Genomic DNA, 22,464 nt, shown 5'->3' with positions numbered 1-22,464 from the left:
AAGTAAAGTAGGTAATTCAAGGAACTAAAGGGAAACCACAGGAAAGGAAATTTAACCTTACAGTTTACATTACAGCTACGCTGAAATTAAATTACATTAACTGACATAACCTGACGAAGTCACTGTTGTCCCTTTACCCTTCCATTTTTTCATTTTCCCCCTTTCTTTTCTCCGTTCCCGCCTTCCGTTCCCTCTGATACTAATTTAATTGAGTTGAAGCACCTAACAGACTCTCTATGACTTCTGGCCATGTGCAAAATCCAACTCCTGTAGGTCTTAATTGCAGCGGTACAGAAATTAAATTTAACCATGCAAACGAGTTTTAATGTGATATTTCAGAATTAAAAAAGGAATTTTCGGGGGCCTTTCCTTTTTGGTCCTCTGTTAGCAGCAGGAGGATTTCCCTTTGTGGGAGAAATTCCCTCACTGAGCTGATGCTGGGACAGCTTTGCTGAGAGTTTCTTCACCATCCTGTTCCTTTTGGCTTGCAGAAAAGGAGGTGAACGAGCTGATGGAGGAGCTCTTTGAGACAGTAAGTGACAGAGGGACACAGGGCAGAGCTGGCACCTGGAGGGGGGCTCAGGGCTGGGGGTGCCGGGGCTCTGCCACTGCCGGGGCACTGGGAGCTTTGGGAAGGGGAGCTCTGAGGGATTGCCTGGAGTCAGGGTCTGTGAAATGAAGATCTCCAGGGATTTCCTGGAGGGAAGATCTCCAGGGATTTCCTGGAGTGAAGATTTGTAGGAGTTTTTTGAAGATCTGCAGGGATTTCCTGAGGCTCTGTAAGGATTTCTTGGAGGGAAGATCTCCAGGGATTTCCTGGAGTGAAGATTTGTAGGGTTTTCTGAAGATCTGCAGGGATTTCCTGAGGGTCTGCAGGGATTTCTTGAATGGAAGCTCTGCAGGGATTTCCTGGAGTGAAGATTTTCAGGGATTTCCTGGAGTGAAGATCTGCAGGGATTTCCTGGAGTGAAGATCTGCAGGGATTTCCTGGAGTGAAGATCTGCAGGGATTTCCTGGAGTGAGGGTCTCCAGGGATTTCCTGAGGGTCTCCAGGGATTTCCTGGGGGTCTCCAGGGATTTCCTGAGGGAAGCTCTGTGCTGAGCACATCACCACCAGCTTCATTACCCAAAGTTAAATTTCTTCCTTGATCCTCCTCCTGCTGACCCCGTGTCTGCTCAGTTCCAGGGGGAGATGGGCTTCTCCAGCATGAAGGATGAAAGGCCAGAGGATGGAGAGGCTGTCACAGAGTCCCGGCCAAATTTCAACACCCCCCAGGCCCTCAGGTAGGAGAACTTGTCCATGTCCTGATTTCTTGTGAGGAAAAACCTCTGGGGCAGCCAGCAGAGAGAGAAAATGTCCTGGCAGCTCTTCTGAAAGCTCTCAGCCATTTTTCCTCATGGGATTGGAGAGTTCAATGGATTCTTTTTCTCCTGCTTGCCACCTTTGACTTCAGTGCTTGTAATCCATGGTTCAGTCATTGCTGAGGAGAATTCCCCCCACCAAAAATCCCCTTGGACCTAAACTGGGGGGGTGAGGATCTGAACCTGCTGAGCTCCAGAATCTGAACCTGCTGAGCTCCAGAATCTGAACCTGCTGAGCTCCCCAGTCTGACCCTGCTGAGCTCCCCAATCTGAACCTGCCTGAGCTCCACATCTTAAACTGCTGAGCTCCCAAATCTGAACCTCTGAGCTCCCCAGTCTGACCCTGCTGAGCTCCCAGTCTGACCTGCTGAGCTCCCAGTCTGAACCTGCTGAGCTCCCCAATCTGAACCTCTGAGCTCCCCAATCGCAACCTGCTGAGCTCCCCAATCTGACCCTGCTGAGCTCCCCAGTCTGACCCTGCTGAGCTCCCCAGTCTGACCCTGCTGAGCTCCCCAGTCTGAACCTGCTGAGCTCCCCAGTCTGAACCTGCTGAGCTCCCCAGTCTGACCCTCCTGAGCTCCCCAGTCTGACCCTGCTGAGCTCCCCAGTCTGAACCTGCTGAGCTCCAGAATCTGACCCTGCTGAGCTCCAGAATCTGAACCTGCTGAGCTCCCCAGTCTGACCCTGCTGAGCTCCCCAGTCTGAACCTGCTGAGCTCCAGAATCTGAACCTGCTGAGCTCCCCAGTCTGACCCTGCTGAGCTCCCCAGTCTGAACCTCCCGAGCTCCCCAATCTTTGGGTGTTTGGGATTAAATCCATGAAAACATTTCCCAGCCCAGCTCTGGCTGCCCCTGGCAGTGCCCATGGCCAGGTTGGAGCGTTGGGAGCACCCTGGGATGGTGGAAGGTGTCCCTGAGATGAGCTGAAATGAAACTTGAGATGAAAATGAGCCAAGCTGAACTTTGCAGTTCCTCCACCCAGATCCCTCCCTGGCTGTGGGATCTCTCCAGGAGCTGCAGGATGGGGCTGGCTCCGTGTCCGGGATGGAGCAGCTGGAGCTGGGCTGGCTCTCTTTGGGTCTGGCTCTGTTTGGGACTGGCTCTATTTAGGGCCGGCTCTGTCTGGGGCCGGACCGGCTCTCTTTAGGACCGGCTCTGGCTCTCTTTAGGACCGGCTCCGTTCGGGGCAGGGCAGCCGGAGCGGGGCTGGCCCTGTTTAGGACTGGCTCTCTTTAGGACCGTCTCTCTTTAGGACCGGCTCTCTTTAGGACCGGTTTTATTTAGGACCGGCTCTGTTTAGGACCGGCTCTGTTCGGGGCAGGGCAGCTGGAGCGGGGCTGGCTCTGTTTAGGACCGGCTCTCTTTAGGACCGGCTCTCTTTAGGACCGGCTCTGTTTAGGACGGGCTCCGTTCGGGGCAGGGCAGCCGGAGCGGGGCTGGCTCTGTTTAGGACCGGCTCTCTTTAGGACCGGCTCTGTTTAGGACGGGCTCCGTTCGGGGCAGGGCAGCCGGAGCGGGGCTGGCCCCGCTTGGGAGCGGAGCCACAGCGAGCGCTGCGGGCGCTGCCGCTCCTCGGGCTGAGCCGTGCCCGGGGGGAGCAGCCCTGAGCCAGCCACACCCACAGCACCAATGGACTGAAATTCTAAGAATCAAATCATTATTTAGTGCATTTTATTGCATTTTATTGCATTTTATTGTATTGCATTTTATTGCATTTTATTGCATTTTATTGTATTGTATTTTATTTTATTATTTTATTGTATTTTATTTTATTGTATTGTATTTTATTCTATTTTATTCTATTTTATTATTGTATTTATTCTATTTATTATATTGTATTGTATTTTATTCTATTATTATTTTATTTTTTATATATTTTTTTTATTTTATTATTTTATTATTTTATTTCTTTATTTTATTAGTTCTTAATTATTATTTTATTTATTATTTTATTTTATTTTGTATTGTATTTCATTTTATTATTTTATTTATTATTTATTTATTATTTTATTTATATTTTCTTGTATTTTTGTATTGTATTTTGTTTTATTTATTTATTTTATTTTATTTTATTATTGTATTGTATTTTTGTTATTTTATATTTTATTTTAATGTATTTTAATGTATTTTATTTTATTTTTTATTTAATTTAATTTTTATTGTATTGGTATTTATTTTTTATTTTATGTTATGTTTTATTTTATTTTTATTTTATTTTATTATTTATTTTGGTTTTTATTTATTTTATTGCAATTTATTATTTTTTTTAATATGTTTTTATTTTATTGTATTTTATTTTATTTTATTCCATTTTATTTTGCTGTATTTTATTTTATTATTGTATTTGATTGTATTTTATTGATTAATGCAGGTTCGAGGAGCCGCTGGCCAACCTGCTGAACCGGCAGCACCAGACGGTGAAGGAGCAGCTGGAGCAGCTGCGGCTCAGGAAATCCTCCCTGAGGAACCCCCAGGAGGCCGAGAGAGCCCGAGCGCAGCCACAGAGAGCCATGCAGGGCCTGCAGGGCCTGCAGAGCCTGCAGCTGGACGGGGCGCAGCGGGGCCGCCTGCAGCAGCAAATGCAGCAGGTGGAGCAGGCTCATTTGAATTAAAAATCCCTTTTTGCAGGAGGCTGAGAGAGCCAGAGTGCAGCCACAGAGAGCAATGCAGGGCCTGCATGGCCTGCAGAGCCTGCACGGCCTGCATGGCCTGAACGGGCCTGCAGAGCCTGCATGGCCTGCACGGCCTGCACAGCCTGCAGGGCCTGCACGGCCTGCAGGGCCTGCACAGCCTGCACGGCCTGCACGGCCTGCAGGGCCAGCACAGCCTGCACGGGCCTGCACAGCCTGCACAGCCTGCACAGCCTGCACGGCCTACAGGGCCTGCAGAGCCTGCAGGGCATGCAGAGCCTGCAGGGCCTGCAGAGTCTGCACAGCATGCAGAGCCTGCACAGCCTGCAGGGCCTGCAGAGCCTGCACAGCCTGCAGAGCCTGCACAGCCTGCACGGCAGTGCAGAGCCTGCACAGCCTGCAGAGCCTGCATGGCCTGCACGGCCTGCACAGCATGCAGAGCCTGCACAGCCTGCAGGGCCTGCAGAGCCTGCACAGCCTGCACAGCCTGCACAGCCTGCACGGCCTACAGGGCCTGCAGAGCCTGCAGAGCATGCAGAGCCTGCAGGGCCTGCAGAGTCTGCACAGCATGCAGAGCCTGCACAGCCTGCAGGGCCTGCACAGCCTGCAGCTGGACGGGGCGCAGTGGGGCCGCCTGCAGCAGCAGATGCAGCAGGTGGAGCAGGCTCATTTGAATAAAAAATCCCTTTTTGCAGGAGACTGAGAGAGCCAGAGTGCGGCCACAGAGAGCAATGCAGGGCCTGCACGGCCTGCAGAGCCTGCATGGCCTGCACGGGCCTGCAGAGCCTGCATGGCCTGCACAGCCTGCACGGCCTGCACAGCCTGCATGGCCTGCACGGCCTACGGGGCCTGCACAGCCTGCATGGCCTGCACAGCCTGCACAGCCTGCAGGTCCTGCAGAGCCTGCACAGCCTGCAGAGCCTACAGGGCCTGCACGGCCTGCACGGCCTGCAGCTGGATGGGGCGCAGTGGGGCCGCCTGCAGCAGCAGGGCCGCCTGCAGCAGCAGATGCAGCAGGTGGAGCAGGCTCATTTGAATAAAAAATCCCTTTTTTCTCCCATTTTTTATTATCTAAAAACAATATTCTTCATCTAGGTTGAATTCTTATTTTTAAAATTCAGAATTTAGGCAGGTCTAGAGCTGAAATCATTCATGCTCAACAAATAATTCTGTATTTTTGGAGGAAAAAAATTAATTTATTTCTGTGTAAAAGCTGAGAAATTCACTAAAAATCCCTTTTTTCACCCATTTTTTTACTGTTTAAAGAGAATATTCTTCATCTACGTTGGATTCTTATTTTTCTATTGCTGTTAAGATTGTTCTGCAATCAGAGCAGATATTTCCACTCCCCTGGGTGCTGATAAATTGATTAAAACCCCAATTTTGGTGATAAAACCCCAATTTTGGTGATTAAAACCCCAATTTTTCTGATAAAACTCCAATTTTTGTGATATAAACCAAATTTTTCTGATAAAACCCCCAATTTTGGTCATAAAATCCCAATTTTTTGATAAAAACCCAATTTTGGTGATATAAACCCCAATTTTTTGATAGAAACCCCAATTTTGGTGATAACACCCCCAATTTTTGTGATTAAACCCCCAATTTTTTGTTCAACCCCAATTTTTGTGATATAAACCCCAATTTTTATGCAATTTTGGTGATAAAACCCCAATTTTTTGATGCAAACCCCAATTTTGGTGATGAAACCCCCAATTTTGGTGCAATTTTGTTGATAAAACCCCCAATTTTTTGATAAAAAACCCAATTTTTATGATATAAACCCCAATTTTTTGATAAAACCCCCAGTTTTTGTGATAAAACCCCCAATTTTTATGCAATTTGGGTGATTAAAACCCAATTTTTTGATATAAGCCCCAATTTTTGTGCAATTTTGTTGATAAAAACCCCAATTTTGGTGATAAAAACCCCCAATTTTTCTGATAAAACCCCCAATTTTTTGATACAAACCCCAATTTTTATGCAATTTTTATGATAAAATCCCCAATTTTTGTGATACAAACCCCAGTTTTGGTGATAAAACCCCCAATTTTTGTGCAATTTTGTTGATGAAACCCCAATTTTTATGATATAAACCCCAATTTTTTTGCTAAATCCCCCAATATTTGTGATTTTTCCCTGCAGCACGTGCAGCTCCTGACCCAGATCCATCTCCTGGCCAGCTCCAACCCCGCCCTGAGCTCCGAGGCCGGCAGCACCCGGCTCTTCCTGGTGAGGAGAAACCCAAAATCCCTGCCAGAAACACAAATTAATCCTGCAGAATCCAGGATTTGTCCTGCATTTACTCATCAATTCCATCAGTTATAAACTTAGTTATTATTAGAAATAGTCACTGATTTATCATTCATTTACCTGGGAGTTAAATCAGTTATAAATTCATTTATTGGTAGAAATATTCACTGATTTATTATTCATTTACTGAGAAATTCAATCAGTTATAAATTTATTTATTCAGTAGAAATATTCATTGATTTATCATTCATTTACTTGGGAATTCAATCAGTTATAAATTCATTTATCATTAGAAATACTCATTGATTTCTCATTCATTTACTGAGAAATTTAATCAGTTATAAATTCACTTATCATTAGAAATATTTATTGATTTATCATTCATTTACTTGAGAATGTAATCAGTTATAAATTCATTTATTCAGTAGAAATATTCATTGATTTCTCATTCATTTACTAAGAATTCAATCAGTTATAAATTCATTTATCATTAGAAATACTCATTGATTTCTCATTCATTTACTGAGAAATTTAATCAATTATAAATTCATTTATCATTAGAAATATTTATTGATTTATCATTCATTTACTAAGAAATTCAATCAGTTATAAATTTATTTATTCAGTAGAAATATTCATTGATTTCTCATTCATTTAGTTAGGAATTCAATCAGTTATAATTCATTTATCATTAGAAATACTCATTGATTTCTCATTCATTTACTGAGAAATTTAATCAGTTGTAAATTTATTTATTCAGCACAAATAGTCACTGATTTATTATTCATTTACTTGGGAATTTAATCAGTTATACATTTATTTATTCAGCACAAATAGTCACTGATTTATCATTCATTTACTGAGAAATTAAATCAATTATAAACTATTCATTAGGAATATTCACTGATTTCTCATTCATTTACTTAGGAGTTAAATCAATTATAATTTTATTTATTCAGTACAAATATTCATTGATTCTCATTCATTTACTTGGGAATTCAATCAGTTATAATTTTATTTATTCATTAGGAATATTCATTGATTTATCATTCATTTACTTAGAAATTAAATCAATGTTAAACTTGATTTGTCATTAGAAATATTCATTGATTTCTCATTCATTTACTTAAGGATTAAATCAGTTATAAATTCATTTATTCAGTAGAAAAGTCATTAATTTATCATTCATTTATTTTGGAGTTAAATCAATTATAAATTTATTTATCATTAGAAATATTCATAGATTTGTCATATATTTACTTAGGTAAATTATTTTATTCTTTTCAATTTAAAGGGTTAAATATGGGATGGATAATGAGTTTAATGGGTAAATATTGGAATGGATAATGAGATAATTGGGATAAATATGGGATTGGATAATGAGTTAATTGGGATAAATATGGGATTGGATAATGAGTTAATTGGGATAAATATGGGATTGGATAATGAGTTAATTGGGATAAATATGGGAATGGATAATGAGTTAATTGGGATAAATATGGGATTGGATAATGAGTTAATTGGGATAAATATGGGATGGATCATGAGATAATTGGGGATAAATATGGGATGGATAATGAGTTCATTGGGATAAATATGGGATGGAATGAGTTTGGGATCCTATGGGATGGATCCTGAGTTCCTTGGGATATATGGATTGGATACTGAGTAATTGGGATAACTATGGGATGGATAATGAGTTAATTGGGATCACTCTGGGATGGCTCCTGCGTTCCTTGGGCTCCCTCTGGGCTGGCTCCTGCGTTCCTTGGGCTCACCTCTGGGCTTGGCTCCTGCGTTCCTGGGCTCCCTCTGGGCTTGGCTCCTGCGTTCCTTGGGCTCCCTCTGGGCTGGCTCCTGCGTTCCTTGGGCTCCCTCTGGGCCTGGCTCCTGCGTTCCTTGGGCTCCTCTGGGCTTGGCTCCTGCGTTCCTTGGGCTCCCTCTGGGCTTGGCTCCTGCGTTTCCTTGGGCTCCCTCTGGGCCTGGCTCTGCGTTCCTTGGGCTCCCTCTGGGCCTGGCTCCTGCGTCTCCTGGGCTCCCTCTGGCCTTGGCTCCTGCGTTCCTTGGGCTCCCTCTGGGCCTGGCTCCTGCGTTCCTTGGGCTCCCTCTGGTCTTGGCTCCTGCGTTTCCTTGGGCTCCCCTCTGGGCTGGCTTCCTGCGTTCCTTGGGCTCCCTCTGGGCTTGGCTCCTGCGTTCCTTGGGCTCCCTCTGGCTGGCTCCTGCGTCCTTGGGCTCCCTCTGGCTTGCTCCTGCGTTTCCTTGGGCTCCCTCTGGGCTTGGCTCCTGCGTTCCTTGGGCTCCCTCTGGGCTGGCTCCTGCGTTCTTGGGCTCCCTCTGGATCCTGGCTCCTGCGTTCCTTGGCTCCCTCTTGGCTTGGCTCCTGCGTTTCCTTGGCTCCCTCTGGGCTGGCTCCTGCGTTCCTTGGTCTCCTCTGGCCTGGCTCCTGCGTTCCTTGGGCTCCCTCTGGGCTTGGCGTCCTGCGTTCACTTGGCTCCCTCTGGGCTTGGGCTCCTGCGTTCCTCGGGCTCCTCTGGGCTGGCTCCTGCGTTTCCTTGGGCTCCCTTGGGCTTGGCTCCTGCGTTCTTGGGCTCCCTCTGGGCTTGGGCTCCTGCCGCTCCTTGGGCTCTCCTCTGGGCTGGCTCCTGCGTTTCCCTTGGGCTCCCTTCTGGGCTTGGGCTCCTGCTTCCTTGGGCTCCCTCTGGGCCTTGGCTCCTGCGCTCCTTGGGCTCCCTCTGGCTGGCTCCTGCGTTCTTGGGCTCCCTCTGGCTTGGCTCCTGCGTTCCTTGGCTCCCCTGGGCTGGCTCCTGCGTTCCTTGGGCTCCCTCTGGCTTGGCTCCTGCGTTCCTTGGCTCCCTCTGGGCTTGGCTCCTGCTTTCCTTGGGCCTCCTCTGGGCCTGGCTCCTGCGTTCCTTGTGCTCCCTCTGGCCTGGCTCCTGCTTCCTTGGGCTCCCTCTGGGCTTGGCTCCTGCGCTCCTTGGGCTCCCTCTGGGCTGGCTCCTGCGTTCCTTGGGCTCCCTCTGGGCTTGGCTCCTGCGTTCCTTGGGCTCCCTCTGGGCTTGGCTCCTGCGTCCTTGGGCTCCCTCTGGGCTCGCTCGCGTTCCTTGGGCTCCCTCTGGCTTGGCTCCTGCGTTCCCTTGGGCTCCCTCTGGGCTTGGCTCCTGCGTTCCTTGGGCTCCCTCTGGGCTGGCTCCTGCGTTCCTTGGGCTCCCTCTGGGCTGGCTCCTGCGTTCCTTGGGCTCCCTCTGGGCCTGGCTCCTGCGTTCCTTGGCTCCCTCTGGCTGGCTCCTGCTTCCTTGGGCTCCTCTGGCTGGCTCCTGCGTTCCTGGGCCCCTCTGGGCTGGCTCCTGCGTTCCTTGGGCTCCCTCTGGGGCCTGCTCCTGCGTTCCTTGGGCTCCCTCTGGCTTGGCTCCTGCGCTTCCTGGGCTCCCTCTGGGCCTGGCTCCTGCGTTCCTTGGGCTCCTCTGGGCCTGGCGTCCTGCGTTCCTTTGGGCTCCCTCTGGGCTGGCTCCTGCGTTCCTTGGGCTCCCTCTGGCCCTGCTCCTGCTTCCTTGGGCTCCCTCCTTGGCTGGCTCCTGCGTTCCTTGGGCTCCCTCTGGGCCTGGCTCCTGCGTTCTTGGGCTCCCTCTTGGCTGGCTCCTGCGTTCCTCCTTGGGCTACCCTCTGGGCATGGCTCCTCGTTCCTTGGCTACCTCTGGCTTGCTCCTGCGTTTCCTTGGGCTCCCTCGGCTTGGCTCCTGCGTTCCTTGGGCTTACTCGGGACTGGCTCCTGCTTCCTCTGGGCTCCTCTGGCTCTGGCTCCTGCCTTTTCCTCGGGCTGCCCTTGGCTTGGCTCTGCATTCCTTGGGCTCCCTGCCGCTATCTCCGCTCATTGCCCCTCCTCGGGTTCCCTATCCCCATTTCTCTCGTCTGCTCATTTCTACCCTGCTCCTTTCTCCCTGCTCCTATTCGTCCCTCTGCTCACTTTCTCCCTGCTCTATTCCTCATGCTCCTTCTATCCCTGCCGCTCCTTCCTCCCCGGTCCTTCCGTCTGCCCCTCCTGTCATCTTCTCCATCTGCTCCCCGTCCTTCCTCTCCATCTCAGCTCATCCCGTCCGCTCTTCCTCTCCATCAGCTCCTTGCTCCCCGCTCATTCCTGTCCCTCCGCTCCTCGCTCCCCGCTCATTCCTCTCAATCATCTCATCGATCACCGATCTTATCCTGTCAATCAGCTCCTCAATACCCGATCATTCCTGTCAATCAGCTCCTCAATAACCGATCATTCTGTCAATCAGCTCATCGATAACCGATCATTCCTGTCAATCAGCTCATTGATAACCGATCATTCCTGTCAATCAGCTCCTCAATAACCGATCATTCTGTCAATCAGCTCATCAATAACCAATCATTCCTGTCACTCAGCTCATCGATAACCGATCATTCCTATCAATCAGCTCATCGATAACCGATCATTTTGTCAATCAGCTCATTGATAACCGATCATTCCTGTCAATCAGCTCATCAATAACGGATCATTCTGTCAATCAGCTCATCAATAACCGATCATTCCTATCAATCAGCTCATCGATAACCGATCATTTCTGTCAATCAGCTCATCGATAACCGATTTCCCCCCTGTCTGTGTCCCCTCCCGTGCAGAGCGAGCTGTGCAGCTTCGCCTGCAGCTCCCGCCTGCAGCAGGCTGTGCCGCAGCCCCGCCTGCAGAGCATGTTCCAGCCCTGCAACCTGCAGGGGGCGCTGCAGCTGCTGCAGGACTTCCACGCCCAGGTGCCCCCGGACTGGAGCCCCCGGAAGGCGGCCAAGAGTGGTAAGGGTGGGTTGGGCTCTTTTCTCACCCAAATTTGGGCACTGAGAGGGGTTTTAAAAACCTTTAATTCCATTTTCAGTCTCATGTAAAGAGTGAGACAATCCAGATGTTGTAACTCACACCAGCACCATCAGAAGTTAATGAGTTCTTAGTTACAGGATATTAAAGGTGTTTTTGGCCTCCACACCAATTTTCTACAAATCCATTCCCCACAGGGTGGGTTGGGCCCTTTTCTCACCCAAATTTGTGCAGTTAAGAGGGGTTTTATTCCATTTTCAGTCTCATGTCAAAGGTGAGACAACCCAGATGTTGTAACTCACACCATCACAATCAGAAGTTAATTACTTCTTAATTACAATATATTAAAGGTGTTTTTTGACCTCCACACCAATTTTTTACCAATCCATTCCCCACAGGGTGGATTGGGCCCTTTTCTCACCCAGATTTGGGCACTGAGAGGGGTTTTATTCCATTTTCAGTCCCATTTGATGGGTGAGACAATCCAGATGTTGTAACTCACACCATCACCACCAGAAATTAATTATTTCCTAATTGCAAGATTCTAAAGTTGTTTTTTGGCTCAGAGTGGCCCCTTGGCCTTTGCCTCACTGCAGAGCAAAGGAAAAGGTGGAAGGAGAAGAGAATTTCACCTTTTGCTGCTGGGAACCCAAAGGGGAAACCGAGGCAACTACAAACCCTCAAACCAAAAAGAAACATTTGGGCAGTGAAAGGAGCAAAAGGAGCAGAGTTTTTAAGAGGTGAGCTCTGAAAATCATCCCTCACACACAAAACTCTCCTTCCCTTGCCAGCCAATGAATTCTCCTGCCTGCCAAAGCAGGTGGCCTGGATCCTGGCCACCAGGAAAGTGTTCATGTACCCCGAGCTGCTGCCAGTGTGTGCCCTGAGAGCCAGCCCCCCCCGGGACAAGATCCTCTTCACCAAGGCTGAGGACAAGTAGGTGCTGCAGGCTCTGTGCCAAAGGGGCAGAGCTGCTCTGAAAAGGAGAATTTCCGTCCCTGGGGAGAGCTGAGAGGTTTTTATTCCCTTCCCTCTCTCCCTGTCCTTTCCCTTTAAGGCAGAAATATTTTGAAGGGATGGATTTTTCAATTCTGGTATAAAACAGGTGGGAATTGGTTTGAAAAGGAGAATTTCAGTCCCTGGGGAGAGCTGAGAGGTTTTTATTCCCTCCCCTCTCTCCCTGTTCTGTCCCTTTAGGGCTGAAAAGTTTTTTATTCCCTTCCCTTCCCTCTGTCCCTGTCCTTTCCCTGTAAATCTGAAATATTTTGAAGGGATGGATTTTCCAATTATTGCACAGAGAAATTTTTTATTCCCTTCCCTCTTTCCCTGTCCTTTCCCTTTAGGGCTGAAACCTTTTGAGGGGATGGATTTCCCGATTTTTGTACAAAATGGGTGGGAATTGGTTTTTCAAGGAAAATTTCAATCCCTGAGGAGAGCTGAGAAGTTTTTTATCTCCTCCTTTCCCTCTCTCCCTCTCCAGCTTGTTGGCTTTTAAACCTGAAACCTTTTGAAGGGTTGGATTTTCCAATTCTGGTATAAAACAGGTGGGAATTGGTTTGTTAGGGAGAATTTCACTCCCTGGGGAGAGCTGAGAGGTTTTTTATTCCCTTCCTTCTTTCCCTGCTCTGTCCCTTTAAACTGAAACCTTTTGAAGGGATGAATTTTCCAATTATTGCACAGAGAAATTTTTTATTCCCTTCCCTCTCTCTCTCTCCAGCTTGGTTTTAGGTTGAACATTGGTTTTGGGCTGAAACCTTTTGAAGGGATGGATTTTCCAATTCTGGTACAAAATGGGTGGGAATTGGTTTGTTAGGGAGAATTTCACTCCCTGGAGAGAGCTGAGAGGTTTTTTATTCCCTTCCCTCTGTCCCTGCTCTGTCCCTTTAGGGCTGAGAAGTTCTTTATCCCCTCCCCTCTCTCCCTGTCCTTTCCCTTTAGGGCTGAAACCTTTTGAAGGGATGGATTTTCCAATTCTGGTATAAAACAGGTGGGAATTGGTTTGTTAGGGAGAATTTCAATCCCTGGGGAGAGCTGAGAGGTTTTTATTCCCTTCCCTCTCTCCCTGTCCTTTCCCTTTAAGGCAAAAATATTTTGAAGGGATGGATTTTTCAATTATTGCACAGAGAATTTTTTTATTCCCTTCCCTCTTTCCCTGTCCTTTCCCTTTAGGGCTGAAACCTTTTGAAGGGATGGATTTTCCAATTCTGGTATAAAATGGGTGGGAATTGGTTTGTTAGGGAGAATTTCAGTCCCTGGGGAGAGCTGGGAGGTTTTTTATCCCCTCCCCTCTCTCCCTGTCCATTCCCTTTAGGGCTGAAACTTTTTGAAGGGATGGATTTTCCAATTTTTGCACCAAACAGGTGGGAATTGGTTTGTTAGGGAGAATTTCAGTCCCTGGGGAGAGCTGAGAGGTTTTTTATCTCCTCCCCTTTCTCCCTGTCCTTTCCCTTTAAGGCTGAAATATTTTGAAGAACAGGTGGGAATTGGTTTGAAAAGGAGAATTTCAGTCCCTGGGGAGAGCTGAGAGGTTTTTATCTCCTCCTTTCCCTCTCTCCCTGTGCAGTTTGTTGGCTCTAGGGCTGAAGCATTTCGAGGGCACGGATTTCCCCAAGCCTCTGATCAGTAAATACCTGCTGCCCACCAAAACTGCTCACCAGCTGACAGTGAGGATCAAGAACCTGACCATGAACAGAGCCCCTGACAACATCATCAGGGTAAGGGAGGTGTTCAGAGTCTGATTTGAGTCTTTGGAGCTCAGATAGTCCTGGTAAAACTCAGAAATCCTGGTGGAAATTCATCCAGGTGAGGTTTGGAGTAGCAGAATTGAAACCAAATTGAGTAACAAAATTGAGTAGCCACTTATTTTAAATAAAAAGTCATCCTGGTGCTAGCAGGGAGGATTTAGGATTTATTTCCTTTAGCCACTGGGAAATTAAAGGCTGAATCTGGATTGGGAGATGTTTAGAGTCTGATTTGATTATTTAGAGCTCAGTAAAACTCAAAAATCCTGGTGAAAAATTCATCCAGGTGAGGTTTGGAGTAGCAGAATTGAAACAAAATTGATTAACAAAAAGTCATCCTGGTGCTAGCAGGGAGGATTTAGGATTTATTTCCTTTAGCCACTGGACTGGGAGGTGTTTAGAGTCTGATTTGAGTCTTTGGAGCTCAGATAGTCCTGGTAAAACTCAGAAATCCTGGTGGAAATTCATCCAGGTGAGGTTTGGAGTAACAACACTGAAAGAAAATAGAGTAGGCTCTTATTTCAAATAAAATCATCCTGGTGCTAGCAGGGAGGATTTAGGTTTTATTTCCCTTAGCTACTGGACTGGGAGGTGTTTAGAGTCTGATTTCGTTATTTAGAGCTCAGTAAAACTCAGAAATCCTGGTTAAAAATTCATCCAGGTGAGGTTTGGAGTAGCAAAATTGAGTAACAAAATAGAGTAGGCTCTTATTTCAAATAAAAAATCATCCTGGTGCTAGCAGGGAGGATTTATTTCCCTTAGTCTGGGAAATAAAAGGCTGGATCTGGACTGGGAGGTGTCCAGGTACCGATTTCATTATTTAGAGCTCAGTAAAACTCAGAAATCCTGGTGAAAATTCATCCAGGTGAGGTTTGGAGTAACAAAACTGAAAGCCAAGTGCTGCTTGCAGGCAGCTGGGCAGTGATGCTGTGAAGTGCTGGGAGCAAAAGCAGAGAAAACAAAACCAGAGAAAACAAACCCAAGAAAACAAAAGAGATAAAAAACACCAGATAAAACAAAACCAGAGAAAGCAAAACTAGAGAAAACAAGTGGTTTTATGTGATAAAACAACACCTGCATGAAACAACACCAGGTAAAACCAGATAAAACAACACCAGATAAAACAAAACCAGATAAAACCAGACAGAACAACAGCTGCATAAAGCAAAACCTGATAAAATAAAACAACACCTGCATGAAACCAAACCAGGTCAAACCAAACCAGGTAAATCAAACCAGGTAAACCAAAGCAGGTCAAACCAAACCAGGTGAAACCAAACCAGATAAACCAAACCAGGTCAAATAAACCAGGTGAAACCAAACCAGGTGAAACCAACCCAGGTGAAACCAAACCAGGTCAAACCAAACCAGGTGAAACCAAACCAGGTCAAACCAAACCAGGTAAACCAAACCAGGTAAACCAAAGCAGGTCAAACCAACCCAGGTGAAACCAAACCAGGTCAAACCAAACCAGGTAAACCAAAGCAGATCAAACCAAACCAGGTAAAACAAACCAGGTAAACCAAAGCAGATCAAGCCCTGCCAGCCGTGCCCAGCAGGCAGTGCCAGCCTGGCAGCAGCTCTGGCTGTTGCTGTTGCTGTTCCCTGGGTAGAACCTGGCTCAGGAATTGTCACTGCCCTGAGCCCCTGCAGAGAGCCCAGAGCTCCATGCCAGCAGCTGGCCTGGGCACTGTCACCTGGGCACTGTCACTGTCACCTGGGCACTGTCACCTGGGCACTGTCAATGTCCCCCTGGGCAGTGTCACTGTCCCCTGGGCAGTGTCAGTGTCACCTGGGCACTGTCACCTGGGCAGTGTCAGTGTCCCGGGGCACTGTCAGTGTCCCCCTGGGCAGTGTCAGTGGGGCAGTGTCAGTGTCCCCTGGCAGTGTCAGTGTCCCCGGGGCAGTGTCAGTGTCCCTGGGCAGTGTCAGTGTATCAGTGTCCCCGGGGCAGTGTCAGTGTCACCTGGGCACTGTCACCTGGGCAGTGTCAGTGTCCCCGGGGCAGTGTCAGTGTCCCCGGGGCAGTGTCAGTGTCCCCGAGGTAGTGTCAGTGTCCCCTGGGCAGTGTCAGTGTCCCTGGGCAGTGTCAGTGTATCAGTGTCCCTGGGCAGTGTCAGTGTCCCCTGGCACTGTCAGTGTCCCCTGGGCAGTGTCAGTGTCCCTGGGCAGTGTCAGTGTCCCCTGGCACTGTCAGTGTCCCCTGGGCAGTGTCAGTGTCCCCCGGGCAGTGTCACTGGGGCAGTGTCAGTGTCACCTGGGCACTGTCACCTGGGCAGTGTCAGTGTCCCGGGCAGTGTCAGTGTCCCCCTGGGCAGTGTCAGTGGGGCAGTGTCAGTGTCCCTGGGCAGTGTCAGTGTCCCCCTGGGCAGTGTCAGTGTCCCCCTGGGCAGTGTCAGTGTCCCCGGGGCAATGTCAGTGTCCCTGGGGCAATGTCAGTGTCCCTGGGGCAGTGTCAGTGTCCCCGGGGCAATGTCAGTGTCCCTGGGGCAATGTCAGTGTCCCTGGGGCAGTGTCAGTGTCCCTGGGCAGTGTCAGTGTCCCTGGGCAGTGTCCCCTGGCAGTGTCAGTGTCCCGGGGCAGTGTCAGTGTCCCTGGGCAGTGTCAGTGTCCCAGGCAGTGTCAGTGTCCCCTGGGCAGTGTCAGTGTCCCCGGGCAGTGTCAGTGTCCCCTGGGCAGTGTCAGTGTCCCTGGGCAGTGTCAGTGTCCCTGGGCAGTGTCAGTGTCCCCTGGGGCAGTGTCAGTGTATCAGTGTCCCTGGGCAGTGTCAGTGTCCCTGGGCAGTGTCCCCGGGGCAGTGTCAGTGTCCCTGGGCAGTGTCAGTGTCCCTGGGCAGTGTCAGTGTCCCTGGGCAGTGTCCCCTGGCAGTGTCAGTGTCCCTGGGGCAGTGTCAGTGTCCCTGGGCAGTGTCAGTGTCCCTGGGCAGTGTCCCCTGGGCAGTGTCAGTGTCCCTGGGCAGTGTCAGTGTCCCCGGGGCAGTGTCAGTGTCCCTGGGGCAGTGTCAGTGTCCCTGGGCAGTGTCCCCCGGGGCAGTGTCAGTGTCCCTGGGCAGTGTCAGTGTCCCTGGGCAGTGTCCCCTGGGCAGTGTCAGTGTCCCCTGGGCAGTGTCAGTGTCCCTGGGGCAGTGTCAGTGTCCCTGGGGCAGTGTCAGTGTATCAGTGTCCCTGGGCAGTGTCCCCAGGCTGTCCCTGTGTCCCCCCAGCACTACAAGAGGACCAAGCAGCTGCCGGTGCTGCTGAAGGTCTGTGAGGAGCTGCAGCCCCGCGAGTGCCGAGCCCCCGTGGACAGCGAGGAGCATCGCCTGCCCTTCTGGCTGAAGGTGCTGCTGGGCCTGGGGGGCCTGGGGGGGCCTGGGGGGTTTGGGGGGCTTGGGGGGTGGGTTGGGGGGTTGGGGTTTGGGGGGTTGGGGGGTTTGGTGGGCCTGGGGGGCTTGGGGGGGGTTTGCCCTTGGGGTTTGCCCTGGTGGATTTTCTTTATGAATTTTTCCCCTGGTGGATTTTCCCCTTGTGGATTTTTTTCCTGTGGATTTTCCCCTGGTGGATTTTCCCCTTGTGGATTTTCCCCATGGATTTTTCTTTTGTGAGTTTTTCCCTTTGTGAGTTTTTCCCCTGGTGGATTTTTTCCCCTGGTGAATTTTTCTCCTTGTGGATTTTTTCCTGTGGGTTTTCCCCTCGTGGATTTTCCCCTGGTGGATTTTCTTCTTTGTGGATTTTCCTTCTGGATTTTTTCCCCTGGTGGATTTTTTCCCTTGTGGATTTTCCTTGTGGATTTTCCCCTTTTGGATTTTTCCCCTTGTGGATTTTTACCCATGTGGATTTTCCCCTGGTAGATTTTCCCTTGGTAGATTTTCTTCTTTGAGGATTTTTTCCCCTGTGGATTTTCCTTCTGGATTTTTTCCCCTTGTGGATTTTTTCCTTGTGGGTTTTCCCCTTGTGGGTTTTTTCCCCTTGTGGATTTTTTTCCTTGTGGGTTTTTTTTTCTTGTGGATTTTTTTCTTTGTGGATTCCTTTCCTTGTGGATTCCCCTTGCAGATTTTTTTCCTTGTGGATTTTCCCCTTGTGGATTTTCCCCATGTGCATTTTTTCCCTTGTGGATTTTCCTTATGGATTTTTTCCCTTGTGCATTTTTTCCTTGTGGATTTTTTTCCCTTGTAGATTTCCCTTGTGGATTTTTTCCCTTGTGCATTTTTTCCTTGTGGATTTTTTCCCTTGTGGATCTCCTTTAGTGTGGATTTCCTTGGAGGCACAGAGACCATTCCTGTGGGTCAGTCAGGCAGGGAGGGACATTCCTCCAGTGCCATCAAATCCATTTCTCTGCTCACCCCCTGTCCCACAGGGAACCTTCCCTCCCCCTCAATCTTCTCTTGATTAATACAACCTTTATCAACCAAAAAAAATTGGGGTTTTTTAGCATCTCAGAGTCTCCTAAATTCATGCAACTCATGAATTTAAAATGCTATTAAAGTATAAAGGAGATAAAGGGGAGGGAGCTCTGTTGCTTTCTGTGAGAAGGTGGGAACACAGAACTAATAAACTCCAATGAATTTATTTCATTGGAAAATTGGAAAATATTTTTAATTCTCTCTCCCTTCAGGCGAGCCTGCCCTCCATCCAGGACAAGCTGAAGCAGCTGGCAGAAGATGCCAAGGAGGCCCCAGCTTGCCCTGCAGGTGGAGGCTGTGCCCCTCTGGGGACAGAGAAGGGCCCTGCAGGAGGGGAAGGTGACGACAAATACCCTCTGCTGATGCCCAAGGGGCTCGTGCTCACCCTGAAACCTTTGGGCAACCGCTTCTCCAGGAGGCCCTGGAGGAGGCAGAGGTCTGCAGCTCTGAAACCTGTCCTGCTCCGGCCCAGCCCCTGCCTGCAGCCCAGCTCCAGCCCCCTGGGCCTGCAGAAGAGCCAGAAGTTGGCTCAGGCTGAGGCTGCCCCCGGCCGCCTCCGGGGCCGCGTCCCCCGGCCCATCCAACCGGCGCCGCCTCCCCTGCGAGTCCCGGCCCTGCTGGGAGCTGGGGATGCCTTGCAATTCCAGAAGGTTCTTCCTGCTGGCCAGCCAAACTCCAGACAAGCCTTCCCAGCTGCTGTGTCCCCAGCTCTGGTGGCCTCCGAGGTGACTCTGCAGGCCAAGCCGGCGCTGCCGGCCTCGGGCGGGGCGAGGGCGCGCAAGGCGTGCGTGAGGAAGAGCTACCAGAGGAAAAAAGGGACCAGAGCTGCCCCAGTGCTCAAAACCTCCCCGGTGATCAAAGCCTCCCCTCTGCTGCAGCCCTCCCCCGTCATCCTGACCGTGCCTGCCACCACGGTGAAGGTGCTGAACATCGGCAATGGCTGCAACGTGATCCAGCCCCTGAGCACGCAGGGCGCCCAGGCCATCCCTGTCACCACCCTGCTGGTGAACCCTTCCCCCTTCCCATGTCCCCTCAGTCAGCCTCTGGTCACCTCCTCCATCCCGTCCCTGCTGGTGTCCCCCAGCCCTGTGGGTCTGCCTGCTCCTGCTGGGGGTGAAGGGGAGGAGAAGCTGACCCTGCTCCCCGCTCCTGCTGCTTTCCCTGCCGTGGAGCCCAAGGTGGAGCCCCCGGAGCTCTTCGTGCCCTGCTCCTTGTCCCCAAAGGAGGAGCGTGGCACAAACCCCACCCTTGGGGACACCAAGGACAAGGGGAATGAGGGTGACAGCTGGGCAGTGGCAGAGGGAGATGGGAACACAGCAGAGCCTTTGCCCGTGGTGGAGCTTTTGCCTCGCTTGGATCCCAAGGAAATCAAGGCTGAAGATGGAAGTGATGCTCCCAAAGAGGCCAAGCTGGCCCTGAAAAGGGAACTTTTACCTGCTGAAAGGAAGGAGGAGTTCATGCTGGGCCTCGGCCAGGAGCTGAACATGGAGGCTGCTTGTTCCCCTGGGGATGAGGCCAAGAAGGAGCAGGTGGCCTGTGAGGAGAAGGGAGAGGAGGAAGGCCAGGCTGTGGCTGTGCCCTCCCCGCCCCAGGGGGAGCCTGGGGGGGCTGCAGGACCCCCAGGCACCAGTGACTCTCCAAGGGACCCCCCTGAGAGGGAGGCAGAGTTCAGCAGCCCCCCGGGGAGGCCGGAGGACTCGGGCAGCACGGACGGGCAGTCGGTGGGGACACCGGCCGGCCCCGAGGCTGCAGGGGACAGGGAGGGGCAGGAGGAGGAGGAGGAGGATGAGTTTGATGATTTGACACAAGATGAGGATGAGGAGATGTCATCAGCTTCGGAAGAGTCCGTTCTGTCAGTGCCAGAGCTGCAGGTAAGGAGAAAAAACCTGGAAAAGCCTTAAAAAGGGACCTGACAAGTGTGGGGGTCCTGAACACCCTGGGGAGTCTGGGGTCCCTCTGGGGATCACACTGGGAATCCCTCTGGGGATCCCAATGGAAATCCCATTGGAAATCCCAATGGAAATCCCACTGGAGATCCCACTGGAGATCCCACTGGAAATCCCAATGGAGATCCCAATGGAAATCCCAATGGAAATCCCACTGGAGATCCCACTGGAAATCCCAATGGAAATCCCACTGGGAATCCCAGTGGAAATCCCTCTGGGAGCATGGGCTGGTAACTGGCTTTGTGCTGCTCACAGAGAAATTAAAATCCTATTTTCCTGGGCAGATTTAGCCCAGGAAATTAAACCCCAGGTTTTCCTGGGCAGATTTAAGCCCAGACTAAGGGAATATATTGCAATCCATATTAAAGGAATATATTGCAAATCTGCAGATTTAAACTCTGCTGAGTGAGGCTGCTCTCTGGGAAGTGCTGGAAATAAAAATGATTATCCAGGTCAAAAATTCCAGCAAGGCTTTAAGAGCTGGGATGATCATTAAGGAATCATTAATTAATCCCACTGGAAATCCCACTGGGAACAGGGCCTGGTAACTCTCCAAGATCCTGTCTTTGTGCTGCTCACAGAGAAATTGAAAATCCTGTTTTCCTGGGAAGATTTAAGCCCAGACTAAGGGAATATATTGCAATCCATATTAAGGGAATATATTGCAATATATTTAAACTCTGCAGAGCTGCAAGGATTGCACAGTGAGGCTGCTCTCTGTGAAGTGCTTGAAATACAAAAAGTAAAAATGTCTTTGCAGGTCACAATTCCAGCAGGCCTTTATGATCATTAAGGAATTATTAATGAATCCCTTCTAAATTAAGGCCTCATTTGCTGAATGGCAGACTCTGAAATTCAATTTTCCAGTTTCAGGCAGCTCTGGAGGGGTTTGGGTTCTGTTCCTGAGCAGAACCCTCCAGCTGGGCAGTGCTGATCTCTGAGATTGCCTGCTGAGGAAGCTCAATGATGTTAACCCAAATAAAATAAAATATAATAAAATAATTGGATTTTTAAATAATTATTTCTAAGGAGACCATGGAGAAACTGACCTGGCTTGCAACAGAGAGACGTCTGAGCCAAGAGGGAGATTCAGAGGAGGAGAATTCCCAGGAGGAGAACTCAGAGCCCGAGGAGGAGGAGGAGGAGGAAGGGGAAGGAGCTGAGAGCCTGCAGAAGGACGATGAAACCTCTGGGGATGCAGCAGAGGAGCCCAAATCGGCTTCCAGCACGGCCAAGGCAGCTGCACCACAGGTGGAGGCTCACAGGAGGCCCCCAGGTGAGAGCTGGGGGGTTTGGGGACAGCAGGTGAGAGCTGGGGACAGCAGGTGAGAGCTGGGGACAGCAGGGGACAGCAGGTGAGAGTTTGGGACAGCAGGTGAGGGTTTGGGGACAGCAGGTGAGGGGATGGGGACAGCAGGTGAGGGCTGGGGACAGCAGGTGAGAGCTGGGGGCTTTGGGTTTGCAGTTCCCTGTTTAATTCCCTGGTGTGTGGAATTCTGAGATTAAACCTAAAGCCACAAAAATCTGGGTTTAGTTCCCTGGTGTGTGGAATTTTGAGATTAAATCAGCAGATTCCTAAATTTATAGCCACAAAAATCTGGATCTAGTTCCTTATTTAATTCCCTGGTGTGTGGAATTATGAGATTAAACCAACAGATTCCTAAACCTAAAGCCACAAAAATCTGGCTGCAGTTCCCTGTTCAGTTCCCAGGTGTTTATCTGTGATTTTAACCATGTCAATAATTATCTCAGATTTGCAGGGCTGACAGCTCTGGGGCTCGTGCTGTCTCTGTTCCCCTGGTGGTTCCTGTGCCCTGGTGTGCAGGAATTTCCCTTTTTTAGCCCCAGAAGGAGCTGGGATGAGGCTGTGGCTGCACCCAGAGGTTTCTCCAGTCAGACACTTTGCAAACAAGCAGCAGAATTAGGGGCAGTGTGTTTCTCTCTTTCCAGCAGCACAGACAATGTGGATTTTCCATCCATTTCACCATTTCTGCTGGAATCCTGCCCTGGCAGAGCCCTGGGTGCCTCTGCCACCCTGTGCCCTGCTGCTCCTCCACAGGAGAGACCCTGAAAGCCCCTGGGAAGAGCAGGAGCTGCCACAGGACCAGGAGCAAGAGGGGCAGAGCTCGTGGCAGCAAGGACAGCTCCAAGCTGCTGCTGCTCTACGACGAGGACATCCTGGAGAGGGACCCCCTGAGGGAGCAGAAGGACCTGGCCTTTGCCCAGGCCTACCTGAGCAGGGTAAGGCAGCCCAGGCACAGCAGAAATTTGGGGTTTTCTGTCACAGAACTGCTGGGCCTGGCTGGGGTGGAGTTGTTTATTCCTGCACT

The 22,464-nt window shown here is 49.8% G+C and overlaps 1 protein-coding gene across 8 annotated transcripts in view; it reads left to right on the top strand.

The window, feature by feature from the left end:
* Positions 1–425: 425 nt before the first annotated feature.
* Positions 426–22,464, top strand: part of GON4L (gon-4 like) — a 35,910-nt gene continuing 13,871 nt past the window's right edge. For 2 of the 8 annotated variants that reach the window (XM_050984891.1, XM_050984890.1), the window contains exons 1-11: positions 426–532; positions 1,181–1,284; positions 3,733–3,949; positions 6,137–6,223; positions 10,880–11,054; positions 11,858–12,002; positions 13,630–13,780; positions 16,980–17,126; positions 18,401–20,059; positions 21,164–21,410; positions 22,194–22,375. In XM_050984891.1, coding sequence (XP_050840848.1) covers positions 512–532; positions 1,181–1,284; positions 3,733–3,949; positions 6,137–6,223; positions 10,880–11,054; positions 11,858–12,002; positions 13,630–13,780; positions 16,980–17,126; positions 18,401–20,059; positions 21,164–21,410; positions 22,194–22,375 — 3,135 coding nt within the window. In that variant the 5' untranslated portion in view covers positions 426–511. Of the gene's footprint in view, positions 533–1,180; positions 1,285–3,732; positions 3,950–6,136; positions 6,224–7,553; positions 7,572–10,879; positions 11,055–11,857; positions 12,003–13,629; positions 13,781–16,979; positions 17,127–18,400; positions 20,060–21,163; positions 21,411–22,193; positions 22,376–22,464 lie in introns of those variants that run through there. The other 6 variants (XM_050984892.1, XM_050984893.1, XM_050984894.1 and 3 more) reach the window with 6 other exon arrangements.

Source organism: Serinus canaria, chromosome 25, assembly GCF_022539315.1.
Source record: "Serinus canaria isolate serCan28SL12 chromosome 25, serCan2020, whole genome shotgun sequence".
In the NCBI taxonomy this organism is placed as follows: Eukaryota; Metazoa; Chordata; class Aves; order Passeriformes; family Fringillidae; genus Serinus; species Serinus canaria.
Note: the sequence above shows the minus strand (reverse complement) of the source record. Positions and strands in the feature narration are given on the sequence as shown.